The sequence below is a fragment of the Salmo salar genome, chromosome 19 (genome assembly GCF_965601325.2).
Source record: "Salmo salar chromosome 19, fSalSal1, whole genome shotgun sequence".
NCBI classification, from domain to species: Eukaryota; Metazoa; Chordata; class Actinopteri; order Salmoniformes; family Salmonidae; genus Salmo; species Salmo salar.
The window spans coordinates 28,206,244-28,221,465 of NC_138309.1; the positions used below are offsets into that span (position 1 = coordinate 28,206,244).

At 43.0% G+C, this 15,222-nt stretch overlaps 1 protein-coding gene across 14 annotated transcripts in view; it reads left to right on the forward strand.

The window, feature by feature from the left end:
• The window catches only part of LOC106578639 (sickle tail protein homolog), a 204,755-nt gene that overhangs the window by 64,060 nt on the left and 125,473 nt on the right, over positions 1–15,222 (forward strand). For 2 of the 14 annotated variants that reach the window (XM_014157658.3, XM_014157660.3), the window contains exon 1: positions 3,282–3,434. The exons of 11 other annotated variants lie outside the window; for them this stretch is intronic. In XM_014157658.3, coding sequence (XP_014013133.3) covers positions 3,416–3,434 — 19 coding nt within the window. In that variant the 5' untranslated portion in view covers positions 3,282–3,415. Of the gene's footprint in view, positions 1–3,281; positions 3,435–15,222 lie in introns of those variants that run through there. One more of the 14 variants, XM_014157671.3, reaches the window with a different exon arrangement.

Below are 15,222 nucleotides of genomic sequence, written 5' to 3' on the forward strand. Positions count from 1 at the left end.
GAATAGCTTCAGGTGTATGCTTCACCTCCTTTCTCCATTCCCTCCATTCACCTTCTTTTCTCCTTTCCATTTGTTTGGGCTCTGCAAAGACTGTGGAGGGATTTGGCAGCTGGGATTTGTCTCTGGCGAGGGAGGCAGATGAGAGGGGGCCTGTTTGTGTGTTTGTACAGAAGACAAGTGAGGTAAAGGGATTTCCTGCGTGATGAGGCGTCGGAGTTTTGCGTCCCAAATGGCACCTTCTTCCCTATTTAGTGCACTATTTTTGACCAGAGCCCTATGGGCTGAATCTATGGGCCCTGGTCGAAAGTAGGGGACAATACAGGGAATATGATGCCCTTTGGGACGTAACCACAGAGTCTTCTCCCCCTCTCCCAACTCTGTGCATCATCCTCATTCATCCAACTTCCTTCCTGCTCCAAGCTCCATAAATCACTCGCTCAGAGAGTCAACATCTGAGCTCCATCAATTTCTCAATCCGCCCCCCACTCACCCCCTTCTCACATTTCATATGTTCATGGGTTGTGGGGTAAAGACTGACACATAAACACCCAGGTAACTACTCCCTCTCATCTCCCCCCACCTGAGCTAGAGTGGGACTGATGAAAACACATTCACTCATACAATGTTGTTTCTGTCACCATACTTATTCAACAGGGGCTGATCTAAGTTAGCTATCGAAGTTAGCATTCACAGTTAGCTCCAACACATTGTACTCAGACTCAACATGATTCATGTTTCCAGAGCCGGCCGTCACTGTGGCATGATGAAGGAAACCTGATCTGACTGTGTGGTTATCCAGCATGGCTCTGAGAGTGACCTGGAGAGAGTAGTGGAGCTGGGTCGAGTTGAGGAGAGCAGAGGAGATGAGAAGAAAGAGAGGAGAGGAGAGGAGAGTTGAGGAGAGGAGATGAGATAAGAAGAGAGGAGAAGAGAAGAAAGAGAGGAGAGTAGGGGAGAGCAAAAGAGAAGAGAGAGAGAATCTACTTCACTTGCTTTGGCAATGTTAACATATGTTTCCCATGCCAGAGAGAGAGAGGTGGGTAGATGACAGGAGAAGAGGGAAGAGAAGAGGTGGGTAGATGACAGGAGAAGAGGGAAGAGAAGAGGTGGGTAGATGACAGGAGAAGAGGGAAGAGCAGAGGTGAGTTGAGGAAGGGAGAAGAAAGGAAAGGAATGATGGGAAGAGGGGGGTGATGTACTGTCTGGATGTGACCGATTAAGAACAGGGGACATGCAGACATGTTCTAGCACAATCTGAAAACGTATCATATTGTACTAGGCCTCATCATTGGACCATCGTGAAACCATGGAATTAGAATTTTTGGTTTGTGCTTTAAATTAAGGGATTGAACGTTATGTATAATAAGGGTTACATGGAGAACAGTGGAGGCTACTGAGGGCTTTTAATAATGGCTGGAAGGGAGTCAGGGAATGGTACCATTCATTTGATACTATTCCGCTCCAGCCATTACCACAAGCCCGTTCTCCCCAATTAACGTGCCACCAACCTCCTGTGATGGAGAAAATCTGACCTCTCTGAAATGAAAATGGATGGCCCTCCCTTTAGCAAAAATATATTTGACCTAAATCCTCCCTGAACGCTTGAAAAAAAAAAACAAGTGACCCTCCCCTATACCCAAAATAATAATTAAAACATAAAGTGGAGAACATGCCTACCGTTTACCCTCACGTTTACCCTCACTTCTTGGACAGACCATAGCCTTAGATATGTATTTTTACCAACTGTTTTAATCGTATTGTAAGCATTACATGGCAACTCAGGAATTTTGATAGCACACAGGGCTGCGGGCCGGAAGGTTGTGGGTTCACAGACCACCATGGACAAGAGTAGGGGTGGAATTATCTCGTTTATAGTAAAAGCATTGCATTAATCGATCGTCGTATTTGCAGGTCTTGTTTGCAACCAAACTGTCCCTGTTTGCAAATAATTAAATCTGAGACGTCATTAGGAATCTGAGCATGGTAATCTACTTTGAAAAGTTAGGCCTACTGCATCTTTCCACCTCAGACAGAGTTGGCCGACCGACGCAGAATAATCAAAGCTTTAACTGCTGGTTACTCTTCTTCCATGGCTCAACCCAATGAGAGAAGGTCACAAGGGTTTCCCTAAAAGCTGTCTGGGTTGTTCTTAACTGACCTGCCTGGTAAAATAAACATCTGTTGTACAGAAAATGAATAGCTTAATCAATTGATAGTGACAGAATTAGATTACTTCCCCATTTTTTTATCCTCGGCTATAGAAGGTTGTAGCTCAGCCTCAATGTCAAAGAAACTAAACACTGAGATAGCCCCATATGCATCGGAGTCACGTCTTTCTTGGGTATTTTACAGCTTGTTTCTAGCATAAAGCATTGCAGACCAAAGCGCTGTAAACCGGATCGGTTTTATTTTCTTCAAAATCTAAAGCTAACAGGGAAATATGGTGCCATTTAGGATTCAGCCTAGGTCTCCTTATAGTGCTTCTGTCAACCTGTGTTCTCTCACCTCTCCCTCGTCATCTCTCACCCCTTTACTCTCTCCCTCCCCTGCTTGTCAGGGGCTAGGTTGGAGGTGGGATATGGCTGTGGGTTGGGTAGGGGGATAGAGAGGTGGGGGGGGGGTATTAGTGGTGAAAATCTTTGCCAGGCCTCAGAGCAGATGCCTTGTACTGGATCCCAGTTAGCCCTGCATGGCCCAAGCCTGCGGTTTGTAACAGCTAACTGTTGGATTTAGAGAGAACGTTCCAGTCACACCCCCACCCCTTGGTTGAGACCCCCTCCCTTCATCCCTTGCTCCCTCTCTCCACTCTAAAAATGTGTGCCTCACTAGGACAACCCAGCAGGAAGTCCACATGTTTTCCTTTAGCCTCCAACGCCTCTCTCTCTCTCTCTCTCTCTCTCTCTCTCTCTCTCTCACACACTCTCACTCATTCACTCTCTCACTCTCTTTCTCTTCCCAGCCCTGTCCCCCTCTCACTTACAGTGTTTCATTGAGGTGAGCCAAATTCTGGATAGTGGCGAGAGGTTACACAAACCTTATTCAAGAGGGCACTCACACGCACACCAACACACACACCTATGCATGCACACACACACATACACACACATACACACACACAGTCTCACACACATCCGAACATATACAAGCTGAACAATGGCTGTTTACTGAGGGAGGAGGTAAGGGGGAGGGGAGGGGAGGGGGGGGCATACCTCTTTGGAGGGGCTGATTGGAGCCAGCGTAAACACACAGCCCAGGAAGTGTTGAAGTGAGGGAATGAGGGAGGGGAGAGAGACAGAAGGAGGGAGGAACAGTGGATGTGTACAGACAAGGAGAAGGAAAGTTTTCTACTGCAGTGTCTGTCCCTCTGTAGGAGTTTCACTGCTCCCACACGGTTGTCCCGTTTGATTTCGGACGAATGACAGAGCACCCGAGAGGTGAGTAACTGCATCTCTATATGCGCGCACAGCGCATACATAAATATTCACACACACACAAACACACACATACATTTGCTTATACACACACACACACTCACTTACACACAGACCAGTGTAGGAGCTGGACAACATGACAAGTCTGGGCTTGTGAGACTTCACTTCTCTACTTTATTGCTTACCTGATTGTCATTTCTAGAGGATTGTGCACATTGTGATATGTTTTTAACTCCTCCTGATTACTTTCAAATATTCCTTTAAAAGTGGTCTTAAAATGGGCAATCTGGGATTGGTATATTCATTTTGGGGCTTTTAACCCTAATGATTGATTGAGCCATTGATTGTTGAAGAATATCACATATTAAGGCCTCAACTGTCTTACCCCTTCAGCATGCTAAGTATAAACGTGTTGAACTCTCTGCAAGATGTTGTTGTCTGTTGCTGTTGTGTGGTGGTATGGAACGAAGCCAGTGTGTGTGGTGGGATGTTGGAGGGAGAGTCATGTGTGTATAGCTGTGTGTGTCTAATGAGACCAATGGGGAAGGAGTTGTTTGGGGTCATACACCAAGAGATACTGACATTGACAGAAGTTTAGACAATGTTGCATTATGGTTGCTTTATCAACACTCAAGCTCACTCGCTATCATTTCTAGTGTCCTCCCTCCCTCTTTTGAAATCAAACCAGATCTGGCAACGTTGTGGACAGCTTCTTTCTGTATTGTCATAGTTTGCTTTTCAAGATCACAGCAGAGAGATTCCTTATTCCTTATTAGGGAGATATGGATAATTGTGTATCAGATTTATTTACATTTGACCATGTATTTTTGGGTGGCAGGTAGCCTAGTGTTTAGAGTGTTGGGCCAGTAACCGAAAGGTTGCTAGGTCGAATCCTCGAGCTGACAAGGTAAAAATCTGTCGTTCTACCCCTGAACAAGGCAGATAATCCACTGTTGCTAGGCTGTCATTGTAAATAAGAATTTGTTCTTAAATGACTTGCCTCGTTAAAAAAAATATGAATGCTGTTTGCTTTCTGGATCGAATAGGCTTTTGGGGATGCATTCTTATTTTCAAAGTGAACATCAGTGTCACTGTAGAAAAGAAGCTATCCTAGCCTCACATCACGTTGATCTGCTACAGTGTAATGCTTGATATACTTTATATACTGTAGGAAATGTCTGTTTGTTGTGGTCGGTGAAGTATGCCAATTTTAAACGGTACATTTTAGGCCAATGGAAACTAAGACTCCCTAGATAACAGTGGCTGAGTGTACTATCCTGGCAAAAAAAATGAAAATGAAATGAAGGCCCATATCAAGATCCACTGCAACTGAAGTGATATGTTCAGTATTTTTGCTGTGGGTTTGAGAAGCAGAAGTCTATTTTCCAGGCTGGCTTCATGATACCCTGGGACATTTTCAGCGTTATCCTCAAGTTAAAGTAGATTCACATCTGGAGTTGTTGGGCCAGTTGCCCGAGTGGAACCCTTATGGAATAACAACGTTTTCAACAGGCATTCACATGTAAATGTTTGACATGAATCTCACTCAACGTCAAAGTCAACACAGTAAACTTAGTTTTTTCTCTATTTCCGTAAATTACCATAATGTGTTTAAAAGCTGGACCTACTGTTTGCATGATGTTTCTAATAAGCCTAATAACTGATTGGCAGGGCATCACTCCACTGGGTTAGTTGGTAACTGCTTTCTCTGCACTTTCTCTGCAGTCATTTTTCTACTAGTTTTTCTACTGCAGTACTCTCCAGTAAATGTCTTGCTACTGCTTTAGAGGCAATAGATTCAGATTTAAATGAACCTAAAAAAAATGTGTTAGTCAAGTCAATTGATTAGCTAAATAGGTGCTTCATACCATAAAAACAATAGCTGAGATTTTAGAATTCGGACAGAATACTGATAGATTTGTCAAAATAACCAACTGAAGTTCTGCTTAAAAGCAATAAGTTCATACACGTTCCGTTTCAATATGCTGAGACATCCTCTGTGGTGAAATTTGAGATTTGTTGAATCTTTCTCAGCGGTTTGTTTATTAAGCCCCGCTCCCCGTAGGGAGAGGAACGTCTCGTCACATGAGCTCGCACCTCGTCCCCACACCCCATCCCTCATCCCGCCCGGCGCTTGCTGCCTGGCAATGCTAAACGGCCGCCGTCTCACAAGTTTTCTCTTGCCCGCTCTTTGCTGATACTGTGGATTGACACCAATTTACTAAAATGAAAACTGCATGGAAAACTGTTATTAAGTGTAACGCAAGGCTTTGCTGTCTGTTGAACCCAAATCAAGCTATTTGTCTAAGTGCTAGCACATGGAAGGGTAGGGATTTTGGCAGTAACCTACATCAACAAGCCGAAGCACAATCATTGTCGCCACCAGATGTCTGTCCTTTATGATATTGTGATGCGAGTGTCCTTCCTGACTGAATAAGTTCTTGACCACGTGACTACACTCCATCGAGAGAAAGTCCCAGTGGGGGCTTCACTCCACATCCATGCCTGGGATCAAACACCAAACTGGGTCACAGCTAGCAGTTGATGAGGGTCTGTGGCTATGGATTTGGATGGCTGTCTAGAGGGATTACGCTCTATGTTAACACACCTGGCCCAGCGGCATGAGGACCAGTAAGATCTGACCAGGTGTTAACCCACCAATGCTATCAGCGATGTCTGTCCTCATTGGGCCCTCAGCCAACATAGTCAGTAATGTCAGCTCTCATTGGGGGTTTGTGGCTTGATCAAACCCTGTTAAAGGACTTCTGATATGAGGTCATATTTTGAGTCGGAGCGTTGAATAAGATGAAACGCTGCACTGGATAAAATTATTGGAAGTTAGTGTGTGGTTCTTGGAGGTGTGTGTGTGGAGTTTTTGGTGGAGTGTGTGTGGGGGGGCTTTCATCCTGAACTCGATATCAGCAAAGCATCCCAAGGTAGTTTACCATCAATCAATCAACCAATTCATCTGTCCATTTAATCACCACCAAAGACTTAAGATGATGCCCTAAAGGCTAAGCACTTCTAGGAGACTGTAAGTTGCTGATTCATACCGTGTAAGGAGAAGATTTTGGAGTTGAGTTTCTTCAACACATCATCTGGGGTTAAGACTGGGGGGATGGGGGTATTCTGACTTCATACACAAGGCTTCTTTTGTGACTTGGAACCAGATAGCGATCATAGTCGATTATCTTAGTTACCATCATTGCAGTCATGTGAGCCCCACCACATTTTCATTGTTAGGGCTTTCATCCTGAACTCGATATCAGAGAAGCCTCCCAAGGTAGTTTACCATCAATCAACACATCATCTGGGGTTAAGAATGGGAGGTGTCTTTTTGGCAAGAACAGAGTTTGTATAATTGAGGTGGATATGATAACAAGGGATTATCTCATATTACATTAATCAACATCTCCCTACTGTTTAGTGACCTCATCATGAACCAAATCATTTCCTTTAATTTTTTATTTATTTTACCTTCATTTAACAAATTCTTATTTTCAATGATGGCCTAGGAACAGTGGGTTAACTGCCTTGTTCAGGGGCAGAACGAGAAATGTTTACTTTGTCAGCTCGGGGATTTGATCTTGCAACCTTTCATTTACTAGTCCAACGCTCTAACCCCTAGGCTACCTGCCTCCCCAAAGAAGAAGGATAGGTAAAAAATGTATTTTTGCAAAATGGAGGGAAAACACTTTCTTTGGTGGCAGGACGAGTGAATTTTGAAAACATTTCATGATGTAAGTGAGCACCGCATCGGTCGACACTTTAAACAAACCAAAGATAGGCCCATTGCCATTTCACAAATAGACCATGGGTTTGTATTGCTCTTGGTTGCAGTTGAAAAAGCTTTCGGTCAGCTTGTAATGGCCGCATTTTAAATACTTGTGCCAGGAAAAGTGACAGGCTAGCAGAAAATAGTGTAGTAGGGTGCCAAATGTCAAAGTTATTCAACTAATAATTATTTATAATACTGTAGTTCTAGCATTTTCCCTCTATATCTTAACCCTACAGTATATTAGTAATTCAACATCCTGACAAAAACAATAATCCTTGAATGCTGGAAAGAACATTTGTTTGACCGAAGCAGTTATATGAAATGTTGTCCACACTTACATAAACATGATGAGATACACAATGGGGTTTTCTAATGGTAATTTACTGTGGTTACAAAACCGTTTTAATAGGATGGAAGGGAGGCACATGAAGAAAACAGGACTGGCATAAAGACAGCCAATCCTTCTTTCACTGATGCTGTGCTCTCTTTTACATTTCAACATTTCACTTATTTATTTCATCATTTATTTTTTGACATCTTCAGGCTTCCATACTCTTTGTCATTCTATTGTTAGGTCATGGTAGAGAATGACATCAGCATTTAAAGGAGTTCATAGGAGCCTATATGCTGGATGTCACAGGGATTATCCATAGATGAAATATGTGCTTCCTGTCCTATGGTGACGTGGGCTGGGCACTGAGCTTATGGAAAATCTGTCAAGACATGAAATTTGTTTTTAGGAGGCTGCGCTGTGAGGAGCAAGCCTCTATTAAAGGGAGGGTAAATGTGGCTTATCCAGAGAAAAGGGTTGGAGTTGGGTCAAACTGAACTAGCGTCAACCATTTGGCTTTAATTCTTTATTTATTACTTTTTTGGACAATCATTTATCAATATTGTCAATGTCTTTGAATACATGCTCGTCTAACACACACATGCACACACACACGTTCTACTCACACACATCCCTCAACCTTATTCCCCCATCTTTTTAACCAAAGACAGTCATGAACTCCACCTCATCACTTGCGAAGTAATTTGTTGACTCCCCTCTCCCATCTCCTCCCCCTCCAGCAGGGGTAAGACAAACGTTCCGCTCTCCTCCCATAGAAAACCCTCTCACTGTTTACATTCCTGTGCAGACATTGTCGTCTCCCCCCCCACAGAAACAGCATCTTTAAAGATACAAGACCGGGTGTGTGGAAGGTCATACGTTCTGAACACGATACTGTGTGTAACGTCCCTTTGTTTGTCTCTATATGCTCATAGGCAAATCAACGTTTGTCGCTATGGACCTGAACCTTAGATCAGCTTCATCACAATCTGCCTATAGTGTCTTCTTCCTCCTTGCTTCCATAGTGTTATGTAAGGGGTTTACCAGCATGATATCAGCACGTGAGGGTTTAAGCAACAAGATATCAGCATGAAACAGCAAGAATGAGTCAGGAGCGAGGGAGGACGGAGCGATGAAACGACCTGAGGAGCACCCTGATAATCATAATTAGTGGCTAAATGATGAGCGGGTGAAACATTGTGATAAGCCCTTGATGTGCCTTTCCTATCAGGATGGTTTAATTGGACATCCATTTGCCTTCGCTTCTCTAAATCCTTTTTTGAGTATTTGCATCCGTCTCATATGGGAGCCTTTTCCCTTTTATCGTACACTACTTTAGACCAGAGCTCCATGAGCCCTGGTAAAAAGTAGTGCACTATATAGGGAATAGGGTGCCATTTAGGATGCAGACATTGTGTTGGTAAGAAGCGGGAAGCTGTCTCCGTCCTTATGAAGAGTTGTTAATTAAGATACGTTTTTAGTTCGATATTTGATATATGGATGAAATTCCACCTCAGTAAGTCGTTTTTTGGAAAAGCTTGGGCCCTCGTCCTCGGATGATTTCTTTTCAAGTTTTTCTCCATCCTTGTCAGTGACCATAAGCTAATGACTCATTATCACAATGTGATTTATAATTACCCTTTGCCTGCCTGACAGACTCCATGGCAACACCCCAAATGGAAACCTATGGACCCTGGTCAAAAGTAGTCGCCCTATATAGGGAATAAAGTGCCATCTGGGACGCATCCCATATTACACTTTCCGTTAGCAAACACAATGTTTTGAGGTCCCCGCTTTGGACATATTCTTGAAAGCGTGTCCTGGGTTTGCTGGTTAGATTAGATTGCCGTCGCCGTTGTATGAAATACACAGGATGTTAGTGTAATGCTGAGTAACACAGATATAGCGTTGGAGGAAACTGGCCCACTGTCTCTCTTTAGGGTGGTTAAACTATTATGATAACACTCTAGGCCTGCGTCACAAATGGCACCCTATTCCCTATATAGTGCACTACTTTTAACCACATAGGGAACAGGGTGCCAATTGGGGTGCACACTACTTTACTTGAGCAAAAACAGACCTGATAAAATAAATAGTCTCTCCCTGAAAATGTGAATATTGAGTCTCATCCATATAAACCTAAATATAGTTTCAGATGATGACTTTGAGTGAGAGTGATATGTTTAAAGCTTTATTTATGTTGTACTGTGTGGATCAGTGAAGGCACAGCATCAATCCTGTAACATGGGATTGGGTTGGAGTGTGACAGAATTCCCAACTCTGAATCCACAGCTGTGCTGAAGACATCGGTTTTGTCATATGATTTAGTCCATTACTTTAATACGAAAAGTTATAGGGGTGTGCTCAAAATTATGGATAGGAACTATGAAGGCCATTGTTGAACACCATTATCCAGCCCAAGAACCACATGTACTTTTGTTTTTAAGCGACTTTGATATGATCTGTATAATTAAAAAAGCGCTATATAAAATATGTTTATTATTATTATTATGAAGCCAGACTACAGGTGGCAATCTGCATACACAGTAAATGCCTTTTAATCCATCCTTTTCTGAGTAATTGTTGCACACTTTGAGGGGGATTAAGGTACATTTTTAAAGGTCCTGTTTGAAAGTCACTTTTTGCAAGGGTTTCTTCAAATTGGGATACTTTAGAGGTGAAAGATGTCGAGGCAGGGAGAAAGTGATAGGAAGTAAAGTACTATAAGCCTTGTCTGAGCCGGAACGCCCCATAGGGCAGGAGCCTATCTCCTGTTTCTGTAGTGTGAGGCAGCATGATGTACAAGTACACCCCCTGGACAGGACGCTAGTCTGTTGCAGAATCTGATTGGAAGAGTTGACATTTGTACCCATCCCCCCTGAAAAGAGGTGATGATAACCACAATGCACTTCACACACCCGGAGTACTCCTCTACCCAGAGCTCCCTCCTGAGTTACAAAACCCCACCTAGTAAAACTTGACATTTAAAGTGTGGAAAGTGCTTTCTTCCTATTTTTCCCCTCGTCATTTCAAACGGTTTTCCATTGTTTTGTCGATTTTCGGTTGTGGTAAAACCCTTTATAAGGAGACATTGCGAAGTAAGATGGGAACTGCTGCTTTCTGCTCACTGTGTGAATTTAATTTGGAAATGTTTTGTTTCTCATTTTGAATATTTCATTTAGTTGCTTTTAGGATCTCAGCATATCCACTGAGGCCTCAGAATAATAAAAGGTGGTTTGAATTAAATCCATTTATTTAGATTAAATATCATTAGATTTGATATCTAACGGAGAGTCTGCACATCTGTAGATACTGAAGAAATAAATGCAGACTTAAATGCATTTGAAAAAATCTGAAACTGTAAATCTTGGCTAGATTTGTCCTTAACTTTCTGAGCTCGCCTCCCCTGTTAAAAGACTGCTGAGAGAGGCTGCTGCATAATTTCCCCCTTTTCCATCCCCCGAAGATATTCCTATCAGCTTATACCTTGAAAGTCAAGGCCACAGAACATTCCTGAAAAATCGGGAGAGAGAGAGAGAGAGAGAGAGAGAGAGAGAGAGAGAGAGAGAGAGAGAGAGAATCTCAGGTCCATTGCTCTACCCTCCTTGGCTAGAGAGAGGTCTCCTTTCCTTTTCTCGTGTCCTTTCAAGGCTTTTGTTCAAAGTTGCTTTCCCTTTCCCCCTGGTTTTCCTTCCAGGACGTCTATGTCCTTCCCACCAGAAGCACAACAACAATACCCTGCTTAATTTCACCACTGCGGTCATGGTCCTTGACCACTGGAGAGCACATGCTAGAACCATTAGGATGAGGATGACCGCAGCCCGACCACAAAAGGACCACAAATAACCATCTCACTTCTCTCAGGTTGAACACTAGGGAACTGTAGGACTGAATCAGCTGATTGCGTGAGGAGAGAGATGACTTCCCTAGGAAGACTCCTGATATCTGACACTGATATCCCAGACATCTCACTGACTATATGACCTCACTGAATCAGAACTATTGAACTGTGGACCCACCCAGGGGTCGGGACTGTTTTGGCGGTTGCGCCGATGAAACTTTTACTTAACCCTCAACCTCACTCTCTAGGGCCTGAGTTCGTCACTGTCCGTCCATTCACTAGACGCCAACCCAATAAACCGGACAGGTTCTGAGGACCGCTTGAATGTAAAGCGACGACGATCTGACTCTTATCCTAACATTCGATTCTAACATAAGTGAAGTTAGGAATCGGTATTTGAAGTCAGTTTGAAATGAACACTTGTTTTTAACCAGTGGCCACTGAATATCTATTAGCCCCTGACATATGGATGGCAGTCATGGGCCGGCATCTCTGCTTTTGATGGACTCAGACACCGCATGCCAAATGGTACCCTATGCCGCACATGTATGGAATAGGGTGCCATTTGGGACGAACCCTCTGTCAGCATGGGGATCATGATGGAGGGCTCTTAATGAGTTTAATTATGGCCACTTTCTCAATCTACATTTATAGAGACTGTCTGCATCCATAATGGATGGGTGTCGTCCTCCAAGTATTGATGAGCCCCAGTTAGATGGACTCAATATAACTGCATATCATTCACTATAGTCAAAATGGTCCCGTGTGGCTCAGTTGGTAGAGCATGGTGCTTGCAATGCCAGGACTGTGGGTTGAATTCCTGCTGGGACCAGCCACACGTAGTGTTATGTGTGTTGAGAGGTGTTGTGGGGGATATGAGATGAGAAATACACTGAGTATACAAACTGCTCTTTCCATGACATAGACTGTCCAGGTGAAAGCTATGATCACTTGTTAAATCCACTTCAATCAGTATAGATCAAGGGGAGGAAAGAGGTTAAAGAAGGTTTTTTAAACCTTGAGACAACTGAGACATGGATTGTGTATGTGTGCCAGTCAGAGTGTGATTGAAGTGCCCTTGAATGGGGTATGGTAGTAGGTGCCAGGTGTCGAGAACTACAACGCTGCTGGGCTTTCCACACTCAACAGTTTCCTGTGTGTATAAAGAATGGTCCTCCTCCCAAAGGACATCCAGCCAACTTGACACAACTGTGGGAAGCAATGGAGTCAACATGGTGCAGCATCACAGTCAAACGCTTTCGACACCTTGTGGAGTCCATGCCCGAACAATTTCAGGCTGTTCTGAGGGCAAAAAGGGGAAGGTGTAAATTAATATTAAGAAGGTGTCCATAATGTTTTGTACACTCTTTGTAACATTCAACCTATAGCTGGTGTGTGAGATAGTATAGCATAACATGTGTTTTGTTTGACAGTGTCCATGTTAGCTGGGTTTCTCAACTCCACGATATGTACACGTCGGTAGAGTTGTGTTGCAACGACTGAAGGCTGAGTGTACCTCCAACTGCATCGAGCCGCTGTCAGTCGATACGAGGAAACAGTCGGTGGTTGTATTTGATGAAAGTTTTATTAAAAAGTATGGATTTCAGCAAACAAAGAAAGGCCCGCAGCTACAGAGGACAAACACAGGTACACGGTAAGGGTTCGATTGACAGCGACTATCGATCATTTGTCGGAGGTTCAGTCCACCCACTGTCGTCTCCACCCGCAGTTGTCTCTGCTCAACTCCTTTGATGTGATGTACAGCACATGGTGGAGTTGAGAAAAGCTTGGCTATGTATGTAATAAGTACCATTTAGACCATGGATAAAGTGTATAGGCATAAATATCATACCGCTACAGAAATGCTAACCTACCCTGTTATTGTAATGGTGAGAGGAGATCATGTCTGAAGGGTATGATATTTGTGCATCTGTAACTTTCTCACTCAAAATTATTTGAGATTCATTTAGGACTATCCGTAATCATGGTAGCATCCACATTAACGTAGAAGTGTTTATTATTTATAATAAAAGTGACACCAAAATGACGCAATACATTATTTACCATTAATTTCGATTGGGAACAAAATAATCTGAAACGCAAACCAAAACAAACAGCGAATGCATCCAACAGGTTTGTAGAGTCACATGCTTGATGTAGTCGTCGCGTGCTATGAATATGGGACCGAATACTAAACTTTTCACTACTTTAATGCACATACAGTGCCTTGCAAAAGTATTCATCCCCCTTGTTGTTTTTCCTATTTTGTTGCATTACAACCTGTAATGTAAATTGATTTTTATTTGGATTTCATGTAATGGACATACACAAAATAGTCCAAATTGGTGACATGAAATTTTTATTTTAAAAGAAAAAAACGGAAAAGTGGTGCGTGCATATGTATTCACCCCCTTTGCTATGAAGCCCCTAAATAAGATCTGGTGCAACAATTACCTTCAGAAGTCACATAAGTAGTTAAATAAAGTCCACCTGTGTGCAATCTAAGTGTCACATGATCTGTCACATGATCTCAGTATATATACACCTGTTCTGAAAGGCCCCAGAGTCTGCAACGCCACTAAGCAAGGGGCACCACAAAGCAAGCGGCACCATGAATATCAAGGAGCTCTCCAAACAGGTCAGGGACAAAGTTGTGGAAAAGTACAGATCAGGGTTGGGTTATGAAAAAATATCCAAAACTTTGAACATCCCACAGAGCACCATTAAATCCATTATTAAAAAATTGAAAGATTATGGCACCATAACAAACCTGCCAAGAGAAGGCCACCCACCAAAACTCACGGACCAGGCAAAGAGGGCATTAATCAGAGAGGCAACAAAGAGACCAAAGATAACCCTGAAGGAGCTGCAAAGCTCCACAGCGGAGAATCTGTCCATAGGACCACTTTAAACCGTACACTGCACAGAGCTGGGCTTTACAGAAGAGTGTCCAGAAAAAAAAGCCATTGCTTAAAGAAAAAAATAAGCAAACACATTTGGTGTTTGCCAAAAGGCATGTGGGAGACTCCCCAAACATATGGAAGAAGATATTCTGGTCAGATGAGACTAAAATGTAGCTTTTTGGCCATCAAGGAAAACGCTATGTCTGAAGCAAACCCAACACCTCTCACCACCCCAAGAGCACCATCCCCACCGTGAAGCATGGTGCTGGCAGCATCATGCTGTGGGGATGTTTTTCATCGGCAGGGACTGGGAAACTGGTCAGAATTGAAGGAATGATGGATGGAGCTAAATACAGGGAAATTCTTGAGGGAAACCTGTTTCAGTCTTCCAGAGATTTGAGACTGGGACGGAGGTTCACTTTCCAGCAGGGCAATGACCCTAAGCATACTGCTAAAGCAACACTCGAGTGGTTTAAGGGGAAAAGGTAAATGTCTTGTAATGGCCTAGTCAAAGCCCAGACCTCAATTCAATTGAGAATCTGTGGTATGACTTAAAGGTTGCTGTACATCAGTGGAACCCATCCAATTTGAAGAAGCTAGAACAGTTTTGCTTTGAATAAAGGGCAAAAATCCCAGTGGCTAGATGTGCCAAGCTTATAGATACATGCCCCAAGAGACTTGCAGCTGTAATTGGTGCAAAAGGTGTCTCTACAAAGTATTGATTTTGGGGGGGTGAATAGTTATGCACGCTCAAATTTTCTGTTTTTTTGTCTTGTTTTTTGTTTGTTTCACAATAAAAAATATTTTGCATCTTCAAAGTGGTAGGTATGTTGTGTAAATCAAATGATACAAACCCCCCAAACATCTATTTTAATTCCAGGTTGTAAGGCATCTAAATAGAAAAAATGCCAAGCGGGGTAAATACGTTTGCAAGCCAC